The sequence below is a fragment of the Tachypleus tridentatus genome, chromosome 6 (assembly GCF_004210375.1).
Source record: "Tachypleus tridentatus isolate NWPU-2018 chromosome 6, ASM421037v1, whole genome shotgun sequence".
NCBI lineage: Eukaryota > Metazoa > Arthropoda > Merostomata > Xiphosura > Limulidae > Tachypleus > Tachypleus tridentatus.
The window spans coordinates 131492400-131510936 of record NC_134830.1 but is presented as its reverse complement, the minus strand read 5'-3'; the positions used below and the strand labels follow the sequence as shown (position 1 = coordinate 131510936).

Genomic DNA, 18537 nt, shown 5'->3' with positions numbered 1-18537 from the left:
CCGGACAGGCTTTCATTTCGATGGATAGAATATTTCTTAGTGTTACTTAAAGTTGAGTTTTTCATCAAATAGATGTATCTCTCCATTGCTTAATTTTCGGGTGGATCTGTTAATTACAAGGTTTGTTGGTGGTTCATCATGTTGGTGTCTTTTTTGTTATTGACACCTTAGCTCATCTAGTTTTTTGTTGTGGCAGATCCTCTTTTCCTTGTTGTTCTTACTATTGATTATGTTGATATTTCATTGTATTAGTCCATAAATGCCTGGTTGAATGCATCCAATATAAAGGAATGCCTTTATACCTATACTAATTAATAACCTAACATCTCATTGTAATGTCCCCTACAATCCCGTATCCATTTATACTCTCATCCCTAAGACATACTCAGCAACAGTCAGTTGCAAACTTTCTTTTTCAACCTGAAGATGACCCTAGGAGGGTCATAACATTGTTCTCTCTCTATCAATAAAAGTGTTAATACCCATACCAATCATTCTAAGATACAGTTTTCTCCCATGTTGATGTGCTCCTCCATTTTCTGTTCAAATTTGCAATATTTTTCTATGGTGAGCAAAAGATATACTTGGTTCAAAAGTAGTGCAGTCCTCCACATCAGATCTTGGAATTTTGTTTGTCTCCTCATAGGGAATGTTCTTTTGATGCTTACAAAGGATACTTCTTCCCTCACACCAGTCCCTACACTTGTTCAATATAGGATTCTAGCTATTTATGCGAGAGGAGGTAATGCACCATATTAGAAGTTATATTCTTATACTAAAAATGTTTTTCTGATAGGTAGTTTTTTCTCACATCACCATTGTTGGTGCTTCTATTATGTGTCAAAACTCAAAGTAATAGTTTGGTAGAAGTGAATAGAATGAGGCACATACATCATAAGAGTATGTTGTACTCTTATTGGTGGAGGATCGATACATGATGGTTCACATGAGAGACACATTATAATTAATCACTTCTAATGGAAGGGAAATAAAATGCTTGTGGCATGTATAAAAAATTACATTGTATACAAAGACCACCACCAAATGAGAATAGGTGTTTATTAGAGAGAGCTAAGTACCTGTTAGAAATACATGTTTTATATATGAAAATTATAATATTTGAAATCTATTTAAGAGGTTTTTGAGATTTTTTTCAAATGAAGAAAAGTATTTTTAATCTTAAAAGAAAATCACTTTGCACTTGGATCAGTCAACACTTCGACACCATGTATTCAAGAAGAAATTCTTAGTGAAAATACCATATTGATATGTTTTTGTCAACAGTTAATAATCATTGAAAGCTTGCTGAATTTCCTCAAGATGTATAAAAAAATATTGGAAATTGTAGTATGAAAACTATAAAGGTCAATTTGAAGTCAGGACTTGGCCAGTTTGGTGAAATCTGGAGCAAGGAAATTGATGTATATTTTTGAAATATAACAAAAAGTTAAATCTGTTATAAACCATAGTTTCAAAACATTAAGTAATCTGAATCCTAATGTTTGTTTAAAAATCAAGTTGTACTTCTAAGGCATCATGTTGTGATTGAGGTATGTTTCTTAGAGAGAGAAAAATCTTCAAGGATGGAAAATTTGGCATTTGTGAATTTTGATACAAGTAAGTTGTATAATTTTACCAAATTAGCTTAAAGGTGTGGGATTTATAAGTATCTGACAATACTATCAAAGGCCTGGAACTAGCAAAAGAATAAAGTATCTTTTATATTTATAATAAATGGATACCTCAACCTAAGCTCTGAGAATGCTTTATACTCTTAAAATGATTATGAGTAAGACCTCTTTGCTTGTTTGTTTTGCTTTGTACAGTTTACATTTTCTTCATTTTGCTTAACTTGTCATTAAATTAATTTGTTTTTAATTGTAGATTTTGCAATAAATCAAGATAAAATTATTTTACTCTGAGAAATTTATTACTTTTAGTAAACACTCCATCAAGAGATGTAATGACTGGGACTCTGAGAAAAGGTATTTTAAAAGATTTAAATTAAAAATTGTGAATAAAACTTCTTAATTTTAATGTTGTGTTATCTGAAAAGAAAATATCAAATACCACACTTGAAAAGTAGATAATCGTCAGTATGCAATGGAATAATAAAATTCTGATTTTATTTTGATTGATATAAAACTGATAAAAAGTGTACATTATAATGATTTCATTCTTTCTTTTTAGAACTTAATCCAGGAAGTTTATCGTAGTTATCAAATTTCATAATCTAAAGATTTCTTGATTTGCTTTATAAATTTGAGGTTAAAATTGTAGCTTTCAGAAATTATACTGCAAAAAACAAGAAATAAACAACCAGAATTTTTACCTCTCCATTTAATGGTTTTTCAGTGTAGCACAAGTATTAAATTTGTTATTTTTGAAAACAGTAGTTTGTCACAGGTTTGTTTACATAACTGCATAAATCATATGTTGTGTAATTCATTTGTTGTGAATTGGTGATTGTTATATTATTGTATCATATTAATAAATTCTTTCAGTTTTTTCTTTTGTTTTAACCCTTCTACTATGATTTCTTACAATGCAAGTTAATTTAGTTATTACAGGGCAAAGGTTGTCCACAAAATCCTTTACTAAGGCTTGCACACATGAATAATGCCATCTTGCTTAGATATTTTCACAAGCCAAACTACATTATGAGTAAACAATCATAAAATTTTCAAATATTCATTTATAAACACAAATAATACATAACTAATTAAAATGTAAATGTAAAACGTAAAGCAGTCTAATTGTTTAGCAAAGTAATACATACGAGGTAAGAAGCACTTGCCAAGCACTGGGTGCATTTCAAGAGATCACTGTACCTCATGCTACAAATCTATACACTACTAGAGGTTTCTTCAGACTATAACTGAATAGTGCAAAATTATGTTGGTTGTAAGCATATCATTCAACTTCAAGCTATCACTTAGCAACACAGCTTTGACTTTGCAAGTGGGCATGACTGACCTTAAGCTTAAATATATTAGAATGTAAAACCTCTATCAAGAAATACTCAGGAATTTTTCAAGACACTAATGAAAGACAGGTGGAACTTTAATTGGACCTCATATGCAAACAGTCTGTATTCCATTCTTACAGTATCATGTATAATAGCTTTTAGAGTTCAGACTTGTAACTGCAAAAGGATCACATGACAGCAAAACCTGCAGTTTTAAAATGTTTCTTTTACAAATAAAGGAATAAAACTTTTAAGTTAAAATGTACTTGATAGTAGTAATTTTATTAAAATACATTCATATTAAAGTGATTTAATTAAATTTTGAATGTAATTTGGTAACATGTACAAAAGGAGTTTAAAAATGGTGTCATCTTTGTAGGGTTAATTGAGTGTTATTTCATCATGATATTTCGTATTGTTTGAACTGTTCTAGGCTTCCTTCAGACTAAATATGCTTACAAAGCAGAGAAAAATAGTTAGGTCTAGAGTGTTTATGATTGTGAGTTTAGCTGTAAAGAGTGTTTAGTGGTGACATTTAAAGCAAAGTTACCACAGATTGTACTGTAATAACAGAGTAGAGAAGAACTAATTTGTCTTATCATTTGTGTTCTAAAGTAATTGAACCAACATTTGTGGACTTTGATGAAAAGAGGCAATTATTTAAAGCTCTAGATACAATACAACTATGGTAATTAACTGAGTAATGAACATTTATATATACATTTGACTTTTTTTAATATATTATTTTAAACCAAATTGATTTATGCTTTTTATTTATTGTTGAAATTTATTGCTGTCAAATCACAGACACCTTTGATAAAGAATTTGGCCCATCCATTCATACATAAAATCTGCTAAAGAGTAACAAGGTACTCATGCTGCACCTTAAAGTAAGAATGTTGATAAGCTCCTGAGGTATCTTTAATGTCTCTAGTTGTTTCTTGGTTTGTAAGAGTAAGCACATGACAATGAACATGTAGACCATTGTTTGGTAATCTGTTCCTTTTCAAAAAGTGTGTTAAATGGTTTCTCATAGTATGGATGAATATTATCAGTATATGACAGTACAAAAGGGTGTTGAGTCTCTGTAATGTATGTCACTAATAGTTCACGAGATGTCTTTCTTACTGTGGGCTCTTGCCCACATCATGTTCTTGTAAGAAAATTGAGTTTTAAATTCTTTACAGATAAGTATCTGAATTCTATATTTATATAAAAACATAAGGTACACATGTAAAAAAGAATAGTGCCCCATATTTGGTTGGTCTACTACATGTGTTTTTGCATCATTACAAAAGAACTGTGTTGTGAGTGAAATGCACCCTGTTGGCAGTTGGCATATGCAAAGTACTACTGTATTGTTTCTGCTTGGAATAATTGATTCAAACGTAGAGGAAGCATCCAACAATTGTGTGGAGTCAGAATGAACAGGTGCTCTTCTGTTAGTGCTTACAGTGATTGTCTTACTTTATCCAGGTGTTCAAGTAACTGTACCTTTTATTGAGGAGTTTTTTACTCTTTTTAATGACACTTTTTGCCCGTTTTCAAGAGCCTGTAGATATTTGCCAGATTTATTTTGTTGAGTGTCTCTCCACATGAATTAGACTTGTAAATCCACTTTTTTTTTTTTTAAAGATCTGTTTTATTGTTCATGAACACCTTGGAAAATTTCTGAACTTTTCGACTCACTTCAAAATGCCAGTTAAAGCGAGGTTGATTATACATAACTTGTATAACAATAAAATGAAGGGTTGACTGGCATTATTTTGTAACTGTTTTTTCGTTGCTACAACCTATAATGTAACAACTTCTGATCATGGAGTGATTGGCATTATTTTATAATGCTGACTTTGCTTTGTTATAATCATTGGATGATTGACATTAATTAATAACTGGTTTTGCCTTTCCATAAGCTACAATGTCATAAATTTTGGTGATTGGATAATTGATATTATTTTATAAAGCTAGTATAACATAAGCTGCAATGTAAGAACTTTTAATTTATCCTTTCATTGTTTCTGAAGTGTATTTCACTTATTTGAAATTTGCACTGTAGCAAAAATTAATATTGTGTGATAAATAATGTGTAATCTAATGTAGTAAAATCTTGATTTAAAATCAGTTATTATGTTGATGTATCAAAAAGTGAATCTGATTATAAAGTAATTGTTATGTGCAACTAGATGCTTAATGATATAACTTTGTTTGTATCTGTTATTGCAACTTGTTTTTTTTTAAATAAAATATATATTTGTAGAAAGAAAATGGAGATTGAGAAAGATAAAGACGTGTTGCAGAGGCGGCAGAAACAGATTGATTATGGGAAAAACACGCTAGGTTACCAGAGGTACATAAATGCTGTTCCCAAGTGAGTCCTAGGTAGAACAGAAATTGTTCATTGTCAGATATCACATTATGCTTTGTTTTGCATAAGATGTGTTGGTAATGTTGAAATTTACCATTCATAAGTTTATTAGTAAAAAGAAAGGACAAATTTTTGTGCTTATAAATTCATCAAATATTATATTTTTAGGGCAGCTCGAAAGAAAGATCATCCTCGGACACCAAATAAATATTTCAAATATAGTCGTCGAGGTTGGGATACACTAATTCATCTTTGACGTAAACAACTCCACTTGTGGGACCCACCAGCTAGTGTTGAAAGGTATGTTTCAATATTGGCTCTGTTATGAATTATGATTGCTTTAAAAGTGGGTTTGTAACTTAATTTATTTTACTAATCTGGAATTGTCATCTGCAAAACATGTTACTCTTTTAAAGTGGGCATCATTTTGTGTGCATGGCAGAAGCTTTTAGTAGGTTATGTTCAGAATCTAACTAAATTACTTTTGTAACATGTTAGATAAATAAACTTTTTCATAAAAATATAGCTAATAAACCAAATTGCAATATTTTAAAAAAAAATCCTCAGTTTCCTCTGATTTGAGAATTGCATCATTTGTTCTCTACATATCTCCTCTGCTCTGATTTGTTTATCACCAATCTGACAAGTACAAAATTTAAGGTAAATTATTCATTATAATGTTGAAACTAAGACAAAATATATTTTTTATAGCCATCAGACTTACTTGGCTACAAGTATATCCATACCCACCTATCACATCCTCTCAGACCTTTAATACTGTATTATTTATAACCAATAGAAAGCCAAAGTTTTAATCTGTAATAAGATATATTATTTTGTTTTCTGTACAGAGAAGTTTCTCTTTTGCTTTCAGTTCAAACTTTATTCCCACAGGAAACACATTGATGAGTGTAGCTGAATTTTAATGGTTTTTGTCACATAGCTAGAAAGTCAGAAATATTGTGATAGTTATGGGATATTGTCTATTTCTTCAATGTTATTATTCTATGTTCTTTGGTGCATTATTTAATTAACCTTTTTGCTACAGGTCAAAGGCCATGTCATCATGTTTGTTGACTTGCATTCAAAATTTATTGAACTACTATTTTATGAATTTATGTCATGAAGTCTGTTATCAAATTGTGAATTATAATTCAAACTTTAATATGATATATGAGTTACTTTCATAATTTAAAAGTAAATATTAAAAGAACACATCTAAATATAGATTTTATTGAGTCAAATGGTATGTTGAATGCAGCACTGTTTAAAATTAAATATTTGTGATGTTAAAATACTAAGTCTATAATTTCATACAAATTAGAAACTCGAATTATCAATATTGAGCTAGAATATAAAATAAGAACCTCGTATATTTTTATTTTGCTAAAATATGGCTTACGTACTGAATCAAATACAATGGCCCTGTTCACCTCTTTCTGTTTTTGAAAATGGTCTCTTATGTATGCTTCCTTCAATATATGACAGGTGAATAACAAATTAACAGCTTAGAATGTCCCCCTAGTGGTTTTCTCAGCATCTTAATCTTTGAAAAGGCTTCTACATTCTTTAAACACCAAGATTTCAAAAAGGTGGGTTATGTCTTTAGTCTATTGAAGTTTCATATTTTTCAAAATTTAAATACATCTTAGTTACTAAGCATATTAAATTATAGTGGAGATCTATGATATCAGTGTAGTTATTTATCATTTTTTAGTTTATTCAACTGTATAAATATATAAAACCTTAAATAAAAAATTGTTTGATATCCTAGGTGTGCAAAATTTTAAAAGAAATGAAGGAATATGAAAGACTGGTGGACAATTAAAAATTTTAGCATTGCTTAGAGGGCAAATCGAGATCAAGAAAGCTGTAGGTGAGAGGGGTTAGCAACTATTGGAAATGCAATTTCAGTGTTAGAATATGTTAACTTCTGGGGATGATAAATGTTTATACCAGTAACAGTCATGAAAAATCATGGAATTTTGAAAAAAAATAACTTGGTAGTGGAAAATCACTAGTATTCAACAAGAAAACCTGAAAAGGTTTATGAAGGTCTAACCTTATTTCTTCGTTATCACATTTTTGTCAATAAAGAGCTATACCATTATATTTATTTCAGTTTGGTGTAAAATTATTTCTAGAAAATACACTGGTCAATGACAGGCTTAAGTACCTTTGTCTTTAAATAAACAGGTGTTACATTTGACTTGTTGGAATGAAATCTAAACTCATTATGTTATTGATTGAAAGAAGAACATCAAAATTTCAGAATATTTCTAAATCCATTTTTAGCATAGACAATTCAAAAATAATTATCTTTCCTAGCTTATGTTCTTTAGTAGTTAATGTCTAAAACATGTTAATAAAAAAGAGAAAAAAAATGCAATTTCAAATGGCAATAATATATTAGAATGAGCATCATTAACCTAACTATCCCCTACGGTGTGGATTCCTGTACATGGTGAGGGAAACTACCAGAGAAGTCTCTGTTCTTTCTGGTTACCTCTTCTGGGATCTAAACATCCACCCACGTTTGCCGTCCATGGCGACCCATGAAGGGGAGGAGAGGATCCTGGTGGTTGAGGGATCCAACCCGAACACCCCACTTTGGCCTTGATTTCCTGTTGGCGGGCAGCCTTTGGGTGGTTCCCCTTGGATCAGTTGGCTGGTCCACTTGGGCTAGAGTCAACCAAGTACCAGTGTTGGAAGTTCTCAACAGGTGTTGTGGACGTTGTATCTGATGCTAGTGTTTGGGTATAGTGCTCACAAAACCCTGGCGTTGCTGCAATGTGCTTGCATGACATTGTAGTGCGTCCCCGCGTAGGGCTCCATGGTGGGTGGGGTTAGTGGGTACCAAAATTTTCCTTTTTTCCTATGGATCCTCCTATGAAAAATTTAAATAAAATAGTGAAAAAGTAGTTAATAGGTAAACGACTACGTCTTGAAGACTGAGCACAATCTTCAACATATGTAACACATGTGCCTTATTTTCTTATATTACATTCTCTTTCAGAAAAACCTTTAGGTCAAATGTCCCCCCCCTTTTTATTCAGGAGGGACTAGAGCGACATGCTGGCTCTCCAAAGTCAGTAAAGAAGCTTAGATCTGGAGACATTGGTTGAAACATCCACATCCCAACACAGTGAACTCCTCTCCTGAATTCAAAGGCAATTGGAGATGTACCTATTGAGGTTACCCCTCATGCTACCTTGAATTCATCACGAGGAGTTATTGTTGAGAGGGATTTGAAGAATGTCCCCGAGTCAGAGATTCTCGCTGGTTTTTCCACTCAAGGAGTTTCTGCAGTGAGGCACATCTCCACTCGCAAAGATGGAGATACACTGCTGACAAATATCCTTGTTTTGACATTTACGTCACCACGTGCACCTGCCACCATCAAGGCAGGTGATCTAAATTGCAGGATACGGCCGTACATTCCAAACCCTCTCCGATGTTTCCAATGTCAGATGTTCGGCCACTCAAAGACGTCATGTCATGATTCCCTGTCATTTTCTCATTGTGGTGGCAAGGACCACGATGCATATGAGTGTGACACAGACCCACATTGTGTCAACTGCAATGGTTCTCACCCTTCCTAATTTCATTCTTGCCCAAAATGGTTGGAGGAAAAAGAGGTGCAGTGTTTGAAAACGACTCATAACATTAGTTATCCTGAGACTCGGAAATTGCTGTCCACCTCCTCATCTCGGACATATGCTGCTGCACTTTGTTCCACAACTACAGTGGGAGTGCAGACAGATCTCTCTGTACCTCCAAGAGAATCGTTTTCAAAACAAATGAAAAGCCTTTTTACCTCCATGGTTAAAAAGGTTGATAAATCAACTTCTGTTCTTCCTATATATTCCAACAAACCCCAAGATCCACATTCTTTGGTTTTAATTATAGGTATTTCTTCAGATACATCTTTTTCTCCCACCCCAAGATGCAAAACAATCATTCATTCGCATCCTCAGTCACTGGAATCTCCTTCCAACAACAAAGACCTGCCCAATCGACCCAAGGCAGGACCCATGGAGGTTGATAGACCTCCTCCGAATAAGAACAGTAAGGAAAAAAAGATGTGGTCATAAACAGAAGGGTTCTCCAGCCACTTTGCCTACCCGTCATTAAACATGGCCACTTTGATACAATGGAACTGTTGAGGTTTACGTTCTAATCTAGATGACATCAAAACACTGATTGCTTCCTACCATCCTGTATGTCTTTCCTTACAAGAAACATTTCTGAAACCTGCCAATACAGTCAACTTTTGTCAGTTTTCTCTGTACAGAAATGACAGGCTGTGTGATGGACGAGTACATGAAGGGGTGGCAGTGCTGGTTGATCAGCATGTGCCCACCCTGTCTTTGTCACTCAACTCACCCTTGGAGGCCGTAGCCATCCGTGTTTCCTTGGGTCATACCATCACTGTTTGTTGTCTCTACCTGTCCCCTGGAGAGACATATGATCAATCAGACCTTGATGCTCTCGTTGAACAGATGCCATCTCCCTTTCTAATTCTGGGGGACTTTAATGGACATTATTCCCTCTGAGGAAGTGCTGTTATTAATAGGAGGGGTTACTGTGTAGAGCATATGCTTTCTGATTACAATTTTTCTCTTTTCAATACTGTTTCTTCCACTTATTTTCACACACCTTCAGTCCTTTACCACTATTGATCTCTCGGTTTGCTCCCTTTTTGTTATTCTCCCATTTTTTATGGAGGGTTGACGACAATCCTCTAGGCAGTGATCATTTTCTTATACTTTTGAGAGAGACTGGCCGTGGTCGATGCCACCCAACCTGTGTGCCCCCGTGGAAGCTGGATCAGGCAGACTGGTCCACTTTCACTGCTCTCGCAGAACTTGATCCTGCCATCGTGAGTCAGCCATCAATAGACGACTGTGTGGCAGTGGTAACTGACTGTATTATACAAGCAGCTGCTCAGTGTATTCCTAAAACCTCGACACGTTTTCCACGATATCCTTGTCCGTGGTGGAATCCTGCCTGCCACATAGCACTGAAGGCTTAAAAACGGGCCTGGGATACTTTCCATAGATATTCCACACTTTCGATTCTCATTGCCTTCCAACAGGCCCGTGCACATGCTAGGTGGATAAGACGTCAAAGCCAGAAGGTATCTTGGATTAAATTCACAACTAGCATATCTTCTACCAGTATTTCCAAGGTCATATGGGACAGGATTCGAAAGGTCAGTGGGCACTACAATTCTGTCCCCTTCTCGACTTTACTCTCTGATGGCCGAGAGGTAGCTGATGTTCGGAGCATCGCCAATACTCTAGGTGAAAGCTTTTGCCGGTATCTAGCACTTCTGCTTGTTCCACCACCTTTTTGGCCATCAAGACTCAGGCAGAGCGTTCACCTCTTTCCTTTCGAACTGCCTCTTTCTTTGACTATAATCGTCCCTTTACACTGGTGGAACTAAATATGGACCTTCATCGGTCTGGCAGTACATCTGTTGGACTTGATGATGTACACTATGACATGCTGCACTATCTCTCTCCTGCTTCTCTTGATATTCTTCTAATTGTTTTTAACTGGGTCTGGCAGGAGAATGTTTTTCCTAATGCCTGGTGCCAGGCTATTACCTTACTTTTCTCTAAGCCTGGGAAAGATCCCAAGATTCCTTCAAACTACCATCCAATTGCTTTGATAAGCTGTCTCTGTAAGATCTTAGAGAGGATGGTTAATGCTCATCTTGTTTGGTTCCACGAATCAAACAACAACCTCCTCTCGCCCACCCAGTGTGGGTTCTGATGACAGCACTCCACCATGGACCACCTAATTCGACTTGAAACATCAATCAGAGAAGCCTTTCTCAAACGACATCAATATTCTTTGACATTGAGAAGGCTTATGACACAACATGGAGATATGGCATTTTGTGAGACCTCCATATGTGTGGGTTACGTGACCATTTACTCATGTTTATTAAAAAGTTTTTAATGGATAGGAGATTCCATGTTTGTGTGGGTTCAACACTTTCCCGTTCTTTTCTACAGGAACTTGGAGTCCCTCAAGGCTGTGTATTGAGTGTTACACTCTTCAGTATAAAGATAAATGCCATCACTGAACAACTCTCTCTCACTGTTGCAAACTGGCTCTATGTCGACGACTTTCACATCTCTTGTCAGTCGTCGAACATGAGATATATTGAGTGGCAACTACAAACTGCCCACAATCGTGTACTGAAGTGGGCCACAGCAAATGGCTTTAATTTCTCTCTCTCTAAAACCCTTTGCATGCACTTTTGCTATCAATGGGGTATTCACCCTGGTCCTGAACTCCATATCGGTGAAGTTTCACTACCAGTGGTCCCTGAGACCAAGTTCTTGGGGCTTATCTTTGACCGTAAGCTGACCTTTATACCACACTTAAAGCAGCTACTAGTCAAATGCACAAGAGCAATGAACATCCTCCGTGTCCTCTCTACCACCAGTTTGGGAGCAGATTGATGTTCTGTGTTAAAGATATACTGTGCTCTTATTCGATCAAAACTCGACTATGGATCAATGGTCTATGGCTCTGCCAACCCCTCGGCCTTAAAGACTCTGCACTGGGGCTTTCTGCACCTCCCCAGTTCAAAGCTTATACGTAGAATCTTATGAATCTGCACCTTTGCCGTTTGCATCTGTCTTTACTATATTCTGCAAAACTTCATTCCTTACCAAAGCATCCCACCTGGGGATGTGTTTTTTTTCCTCAGTGGATCATACTTTTTCAGAACAGATGATCTGCCATTGCTCCTTTCGGCCTTTGCATCCAGGCACAATTGGATGAATTGGGTCTGTCTTTGGATAACATTGCAGAATCCACTGGTCAGCCCATCTCACCATGGCTTATTACAGTCCCCAAATGTGACCTTTCTTTAAGTCATCTGAGAATGGCAGATACTCCCGATTGGAAGTACCGTCTTTTATTTACTGAACATCTTTCGAAGAATCTTTCCATTCCAATTTATACAGATGGTTCTAAATCAGGTAACACTGTGGGCTCTGCCATTGTTTGTTGTGGTTCTGTGTTTGCACAGAGAGTCCCCTCTACAGCTTCTGTGTTCACTGCTGAACTGTATTCCAACTGCATTATTTATACTGACTTAGCTTAGTTCTCTGCTAGCCCTTGAATCACTTCATGTTGACTCACACCCTGTTCTCACTGATATTCAAAACCGACTGGCCCATTTCTCATTAACATCTACTTCTCTCAAGTTTTTCTGGATACCAGGCCACGTTGGTATTTGAGGGAACGAGCTTTTATTAAACTAAATATTGTTTGTTATACAAATTAGTATAGCATAAATTTGTAGTTAAAGGTTCATATTTTAATTGTATATAAGTTTCAAATTCTTAATTTTATAAGGCAATATTTAAAAATGCCCAGAATTTCTCTTGGTGTGAGAAAGATGACAGATTTTTCATAGGCATCCCGTCTTCTCTATTTATACAATAATTAACAAAATTTAATGTAAGTTACTCACTAACCATAATTTTTATAGTGTTCAGTTTTGTTTGGTTACAGAGCCATCAAATACAAAATGAGACCCACTTTTACAAAGACTGTGACATTCATGCTTTGATTTACATGTTCTCAGAGGGTTGAAGAGAATGCCAGTTGAATGATACAAAAATGTAATAAGTATTTCAATCATATACTGACAAATATTAAAATAGAATGATGTATTTGGAAAGTTAGTAATTTGGGAAATTTTACTTGTTCAGTAAGTAGAAATAACATGCTTTTGACTATACTACAACATTTCAATAAACCATTGAAATTTATACTTTTTTAACTTAAGATTAGAAAATTACATTATCAAAAAACTTGTAACAAAGCAAAGTGATGTTTTGTATGAATTTCACATACTGAGAAGATATTTTGCTGAAAAACACCTAAGCTGTTTTCTGTGTTACAATTCATTTGTTTCAAACATTTATTTTCTATTTTATTATGCTTATTTTAACTTGTTTTAACAGTGTTGACACTGACATGACAAACTTTCTCTTTGAGTACCATGTGGCACCTAATTCACCCAATACATCATCATTGGGCAGTTGCAACAAGTCAGAGCATGGCCAAAAAAGTAAACACTTGCAGACTTCAAAGTACTGTCAAGAATATGATTGTATTCACTGTAAGGTGTCAAAATCTAAAGAAAATAATTTGTTAGCTACAAGTTGTACCCCGAGTAAACCTGTGCGTATTGTAAATGAATTTCCTTTAGATACCCTTTTTTCGGAGGAAGAATATTGATTTTTAATGCTGTCAACAGTTTCCATTGTTTTAGCATTTTTACAACCTTTTGACTTTGCATCATTATGCTTGGGAGTTTTTATGTTCATTTCTACAGATTAATATTTCTATTTGTTAGTGGAAATTTATTAGGCTACCAGCATTGTGGACATTCTTTGACTTCTGTTTATCATTACACTAGATCTTGTACAATCAACAAAAATTTTTATAAGTTTGAAAGAATGTTACAAACATTACTTGAAGTTTATTTGTTCTCTTTGTCAGTTGACTGCCAGCAAGTGTTTGTGGATATTAAAAGTCTTTGCACAAGAAAATAAAATAACTTTATTACTTTGTATCTTTTTATAATTTTATATAGGTAAGTATATGTGTGAGTATCACTCATTTGGACCTTGAATTTATTCTGCATTTTATTACCAAAAAGTTGTTATGATATTAAAATGGTTAATATAAATATAGAACAAATTTTATTTTCTAATTGGCATTATAAGGAATTTTTAAAATAGCAGAATTTCTCAACTTTGAGATGTTCAGATATAAAAGTTTTTATCTTGGGCTTTAAATGCAAGAAATACTGGTGATTAAGGAGTCACTTCTGGTGTTCAGATAACTGGAATGATGACACAATGTTGTGAAAGTAAATACATAAACCAATTTGACCAAGTATAAAACAATGTACTAATTACAGTGACTTGCTCAAAACAACTTGAATATGATGTTTTGTGATGGGTTTTACACTCATTTTCTGTAATGTAATCATCAGAACAGTAGCAGTGACTTTTGAAACACCCACTGTTGTCACACTGCCCTTAGTTTTTTTTAAACTGAAGTAAGAAAAGATTCAGTGGGTACATATTTTAAATAGGATATAAATTTCTAAAAAGAAATAATTTTCTTAAATTTCTTTGCACTAATCTGTAGTCATCAAAAGAACAATTTGTGTGGTTATCTTGTTGAAATATCAACATACATGTGTACTTTCAATGGTATTTTCCACTTAATTATATGTATATTGTGATAGTGATCATAAGATAGCTTTGTTTTGCAGTTTTTAAGACTGTTTCTAGTAAACATTTCCAAGTCTTCATTGAATACTTTGTGAAGAACAAGTGTATGAGTGATGTGATCTTACAATGAAAGTATATTGATCTCAGAGTTGAGTTATAAAACACTTGTAAACTTAAAGCTATTTGTCCATTGTGAAGACCAACAATATTTTATTAAAGAAGTTCATAAATTGTTAAGCAATTTGCATTTTACAATTATTTTGTATCACTGATATTGTTTTATATATATATTAATGGAAACATTTCTGCTTGCTAAGGTTGAGAACATTCAATATTTGGTTCTTCTGGTTACCTAACAAATTCTCTAATGAAAACTATAAAGTACAAACAAAATGTATTAGTCTGTAATCAGAAATATACATTGATATATTTATATATAGTCGTGTACACATACATAAACACACAAATATGTGCAATATGTATTTTCTTGTCAACAATTTAGTAGTGGACCTTTTTTTTTTTTTTTTTTGAGTAGCCAACAAACAAAGGAATAGTGTTGTTAACAGCCAGCTTTTTTTTTTTTCTTTTAACAACAATAAAATCATTTTAGCCAGTTTATTATTTTTCTTAATATCAGGAGAGCTAATTGGATATTATAGTTCAGAGTTATTACTTACGTATCAAAGATTTTTGTTTGTAAAGTAATTCCATGTGTACTTTGTCACTGGATTTTTAATATCTAGTGTTTCTGAATTGTCAGAACAGGAAAATGTAAATATTGTTTTCTAATATAAGAAGTCACTTCATGGTCATCTTGGAAAAGTTGAATGTGATAACAAACAAAACAAGATCAATATGTGTTTATTTTGCTTTGAATAAAGAATTTTGATATTTTTGCTGATAAAATAAAAAAGAATGTTAGCAATGCAGATGATCCAAAATTAGAAGGTATGGTATGTGGAAGTCATATACTGTAACATAAAACAACTGTTAAATGTAAGTTTAAAATAAATAATAGTTTTTACAGTACTGTCAATAATTTGAAAGAAATATTGGTAGAAATGTGAATGTTAGTATTAGATATGTTGTAGAGAATGTTTTTCATGGTATAAATAATATATATCTAATTTGTTTATATAAACATTTGGTAATATCTGGAACATAGCCTGTAATAGTATAATTGTTTCAGATGTGTATGTGGCTTTTGTTGTAGGTTTGAGACTTGTCCACTTGTCTACATACATATTTGGAAGTTCTTAAGCCTGTTTCTTATAATCACATTAAATATCTTGTTTGGTAGTTTATATAAAACAGGTTCATTTTCTGGATGCTATAGTCTTTTTTCTTTTAGTATAAACCATTTTGGTTTGTAATTGCATGAATGAACTCTGCTATTTATCTTCTGTTATTTAAGAACAAAAACTATTAAGAAATGAAAATAAGTATTTTTAGTAAAAAGAATATTTTGTGCTTTAACGTTGACATTCACAAATATATTTTGAGTGACAATGGTTAATGTTTTTCTTATTATATTATTGAATATTTGATAGCTGTATCTTAAATAAAAGCATAAATCAAAGTTCCATAATATACTGTGATAACATATTAACACATTTGTTGCCATATGACCCACCACTGGGTCCCAAGATGTTATGTTTCAAAGTCAAATTACTCTTGTGGCATATGAGTTTGGGATACTGTGACTGTTCCTCAGCACCTACAGAATGATTAACTTTATTTACACTTAATTTATTGTGTAGCAGCCAGTGTGTTAATGACATATGACTGATGTTATACCAACTTAACACCAGTTTTGATTAGAAATAATCTTGTAGTTTAAAAAATACACTTTGTACAAGTATTATAAAATCCTCTTTATGATGAAAAAGTTGGTATAATAGCAAATAGGAATTATATAAAAAAAAACCAAAACTGCTTCCTAAACTATGAAAATTTTCCCTTTGATAAATTCTAGCAATCTGATCCTACTATACAGGCACTATGCCCAAAAGTTTGATGTACACATAGTACAAATAGTACATGTGCCAGGTCTATCAGTTTGATGTACACATATTACATGTGCCAGGTATATCAGTTGAAAAGACCAAATCAAAAATATGTAGATTCAAAATGTTTTGGTGCAAGTTCTATAATAGCCATTTCTGCATGAGAAGTAAATGTACAAATTACAGGAAAGATATTCAAGGCAAAGGGAAAGTTGGATTCAATCTTTGTTGGTTGCCTGGTGCACTGATTTAGTGAGTTCTAACTAGTAGGAAGAATACTTTTTAAATCAACCCAACAATGTGTTTTTGACCAACAACATATAAACCCCATTAAATCTTCTGCTTTTGGCAGTGGTAATACTGCAACAAGACCATCAAAGCCTCATTTACCCAAGTATCTGAAAGCTGTTTTTTGGTAAGCAAAATAATTCATTGTCACTAGAATATTACAAGATGTTTTCAATTATTTTTAGAGTACAATGAATAGGTGTAGGAGTCACGGGGATGCTCCCCAGAGATTTGAAAATAGGGAAAATAGATCTTTTCACCCTACAATTTCGGAGCCAAACCACAAAAATCATCTATACTATATGGGTTTACCAATAGCTAGACACATATCACTAGTTGTAAAATCTGTCCTCAAAGCCTATTCATTTTAGCCAATGATGTACTGGCAGTAACATGCTTTTGATTTCTACCCTTCATTCAATCATGCTAAACATTATCAATGTGTTATGAGCTTCCAGGAATTGTTTATCACAAATCATAGAGGGGCAGTATCACACATGAACGTGTGTGAAGTTAAACTAGTGTAATGAAACCATACCTTCAATTGACCACAAGTAATTCATTAAGCAGTTATAAGATGCAACAACTCTGCTAGGTGTCACAATGTTTTTTCTCATGTTTCATTTGTTGAGAGCATTGTTGTGTCTAAAAACCATTGTGATATTATAAGCAGCATTAACCCAGCATAGAAGTTTGTCTTCCATTTGGTGATTGCCTACATTGCTCATCAGTTCATTGATTTGTATGTTATCCTACAATTAAGCATCAACAAACTGGCATGAATGTTTTTCAAATTATTATATCGATAAATTGAACTTTGTTATCATGGATCATATATCCATTGTGTGCAATGTAAGTAAGAGTCAAATTCCTAATGTAAATTATATGTCTTATCCAAAATCTAGCATCACAAGTGCTCCTCATAATGCTGTTGGTGTACAAATCTAGTCTTATTTTGAAATAAACTATTGAACTCTGTTTGACAGTGATGTATTCTGTAAGGCATCTCTTCCAGACAGTGACTTGAAGTAAAACACTAGTAATATAGTTATAGTCTGTCATTTGTATTATGATGGTACATGAAACTTTGCAGCATTAGGGTTCATAGAAACAGTTACAATAAACCATATTAGAACTACACTAACAACTGAGAACTAATGCTCTTCTGAAAGATACATTTAATGAATGTTTTAGTTCGTACTTGTACCTGATGGATTAGTATATTACATATTTTAGATTTGCTTTTCAAGCAAGCAGATGAACAGTACTGTTCAGAATGCTCCCTACCAGCCAGCAAATCAAGATGACAAGTGGGAAACAAGAAGTATGGCTCCTGTCATGCACAGTGATTCAAAAATTTCCCATTTAAAGTATTTTGTTCTGCATGCAGAGGATGCAAGTCATCTAATGATTTATTTATGTCTAAATAAAAATACTGAACCAGTATTCATTAATGATAGTTTAAGCAACTAGAAGAAGGCTTGTGGAAGATTTTCATGTTATCAAATGAATGATGGTCACAGAAAAACATGTATGAAAACTGCTAACAGCTGCATAGCTAACTTCTCAGATGCTACAATGCCAGGATGATTGTAGGGATAATCAGCTGAAACACTTGTTTAGTTTGAA

General features: G+C 33.6%; 1 protein-coding gene across 12 annotated transcripts in view; it reads left to right on the top strand.

Moving 5' to 3' along the window:
* Window positions 1-18292, top strand: part of LOC143253674 (histone RNA hairpin-binding protein-like) — a 41301-nt gene extending 23009 nt beyond the window's left edge. For 4 of the 12 annotated variants that reach the window (XM_076507886.1, XM_076507893.1, XM_076507888.1 and 1 more), the window contains 4 exons: window positions 1941-1985; window positions 5226-5336; window positions 5502-5633; window positions 13872-17895. In XM_076507886.1, coding sequence (XP_076364001.1) covers window positions 1941-1985; window positions 5226-5336; window positions 5502-5589 — 244 coding nt within the window. In that variant the 3' untranslated portion in view covers window positions 5590-5633; window positions 13872-17895. The other 8 variants (XM_076507894.1, XM_076507887.1, XR_013029765.1 and 5 more) reach the window with 7 other exon arrangements.
* The last annotated feature ends 245 nt before the right edge of the window (window positions 18293-18537 follow it).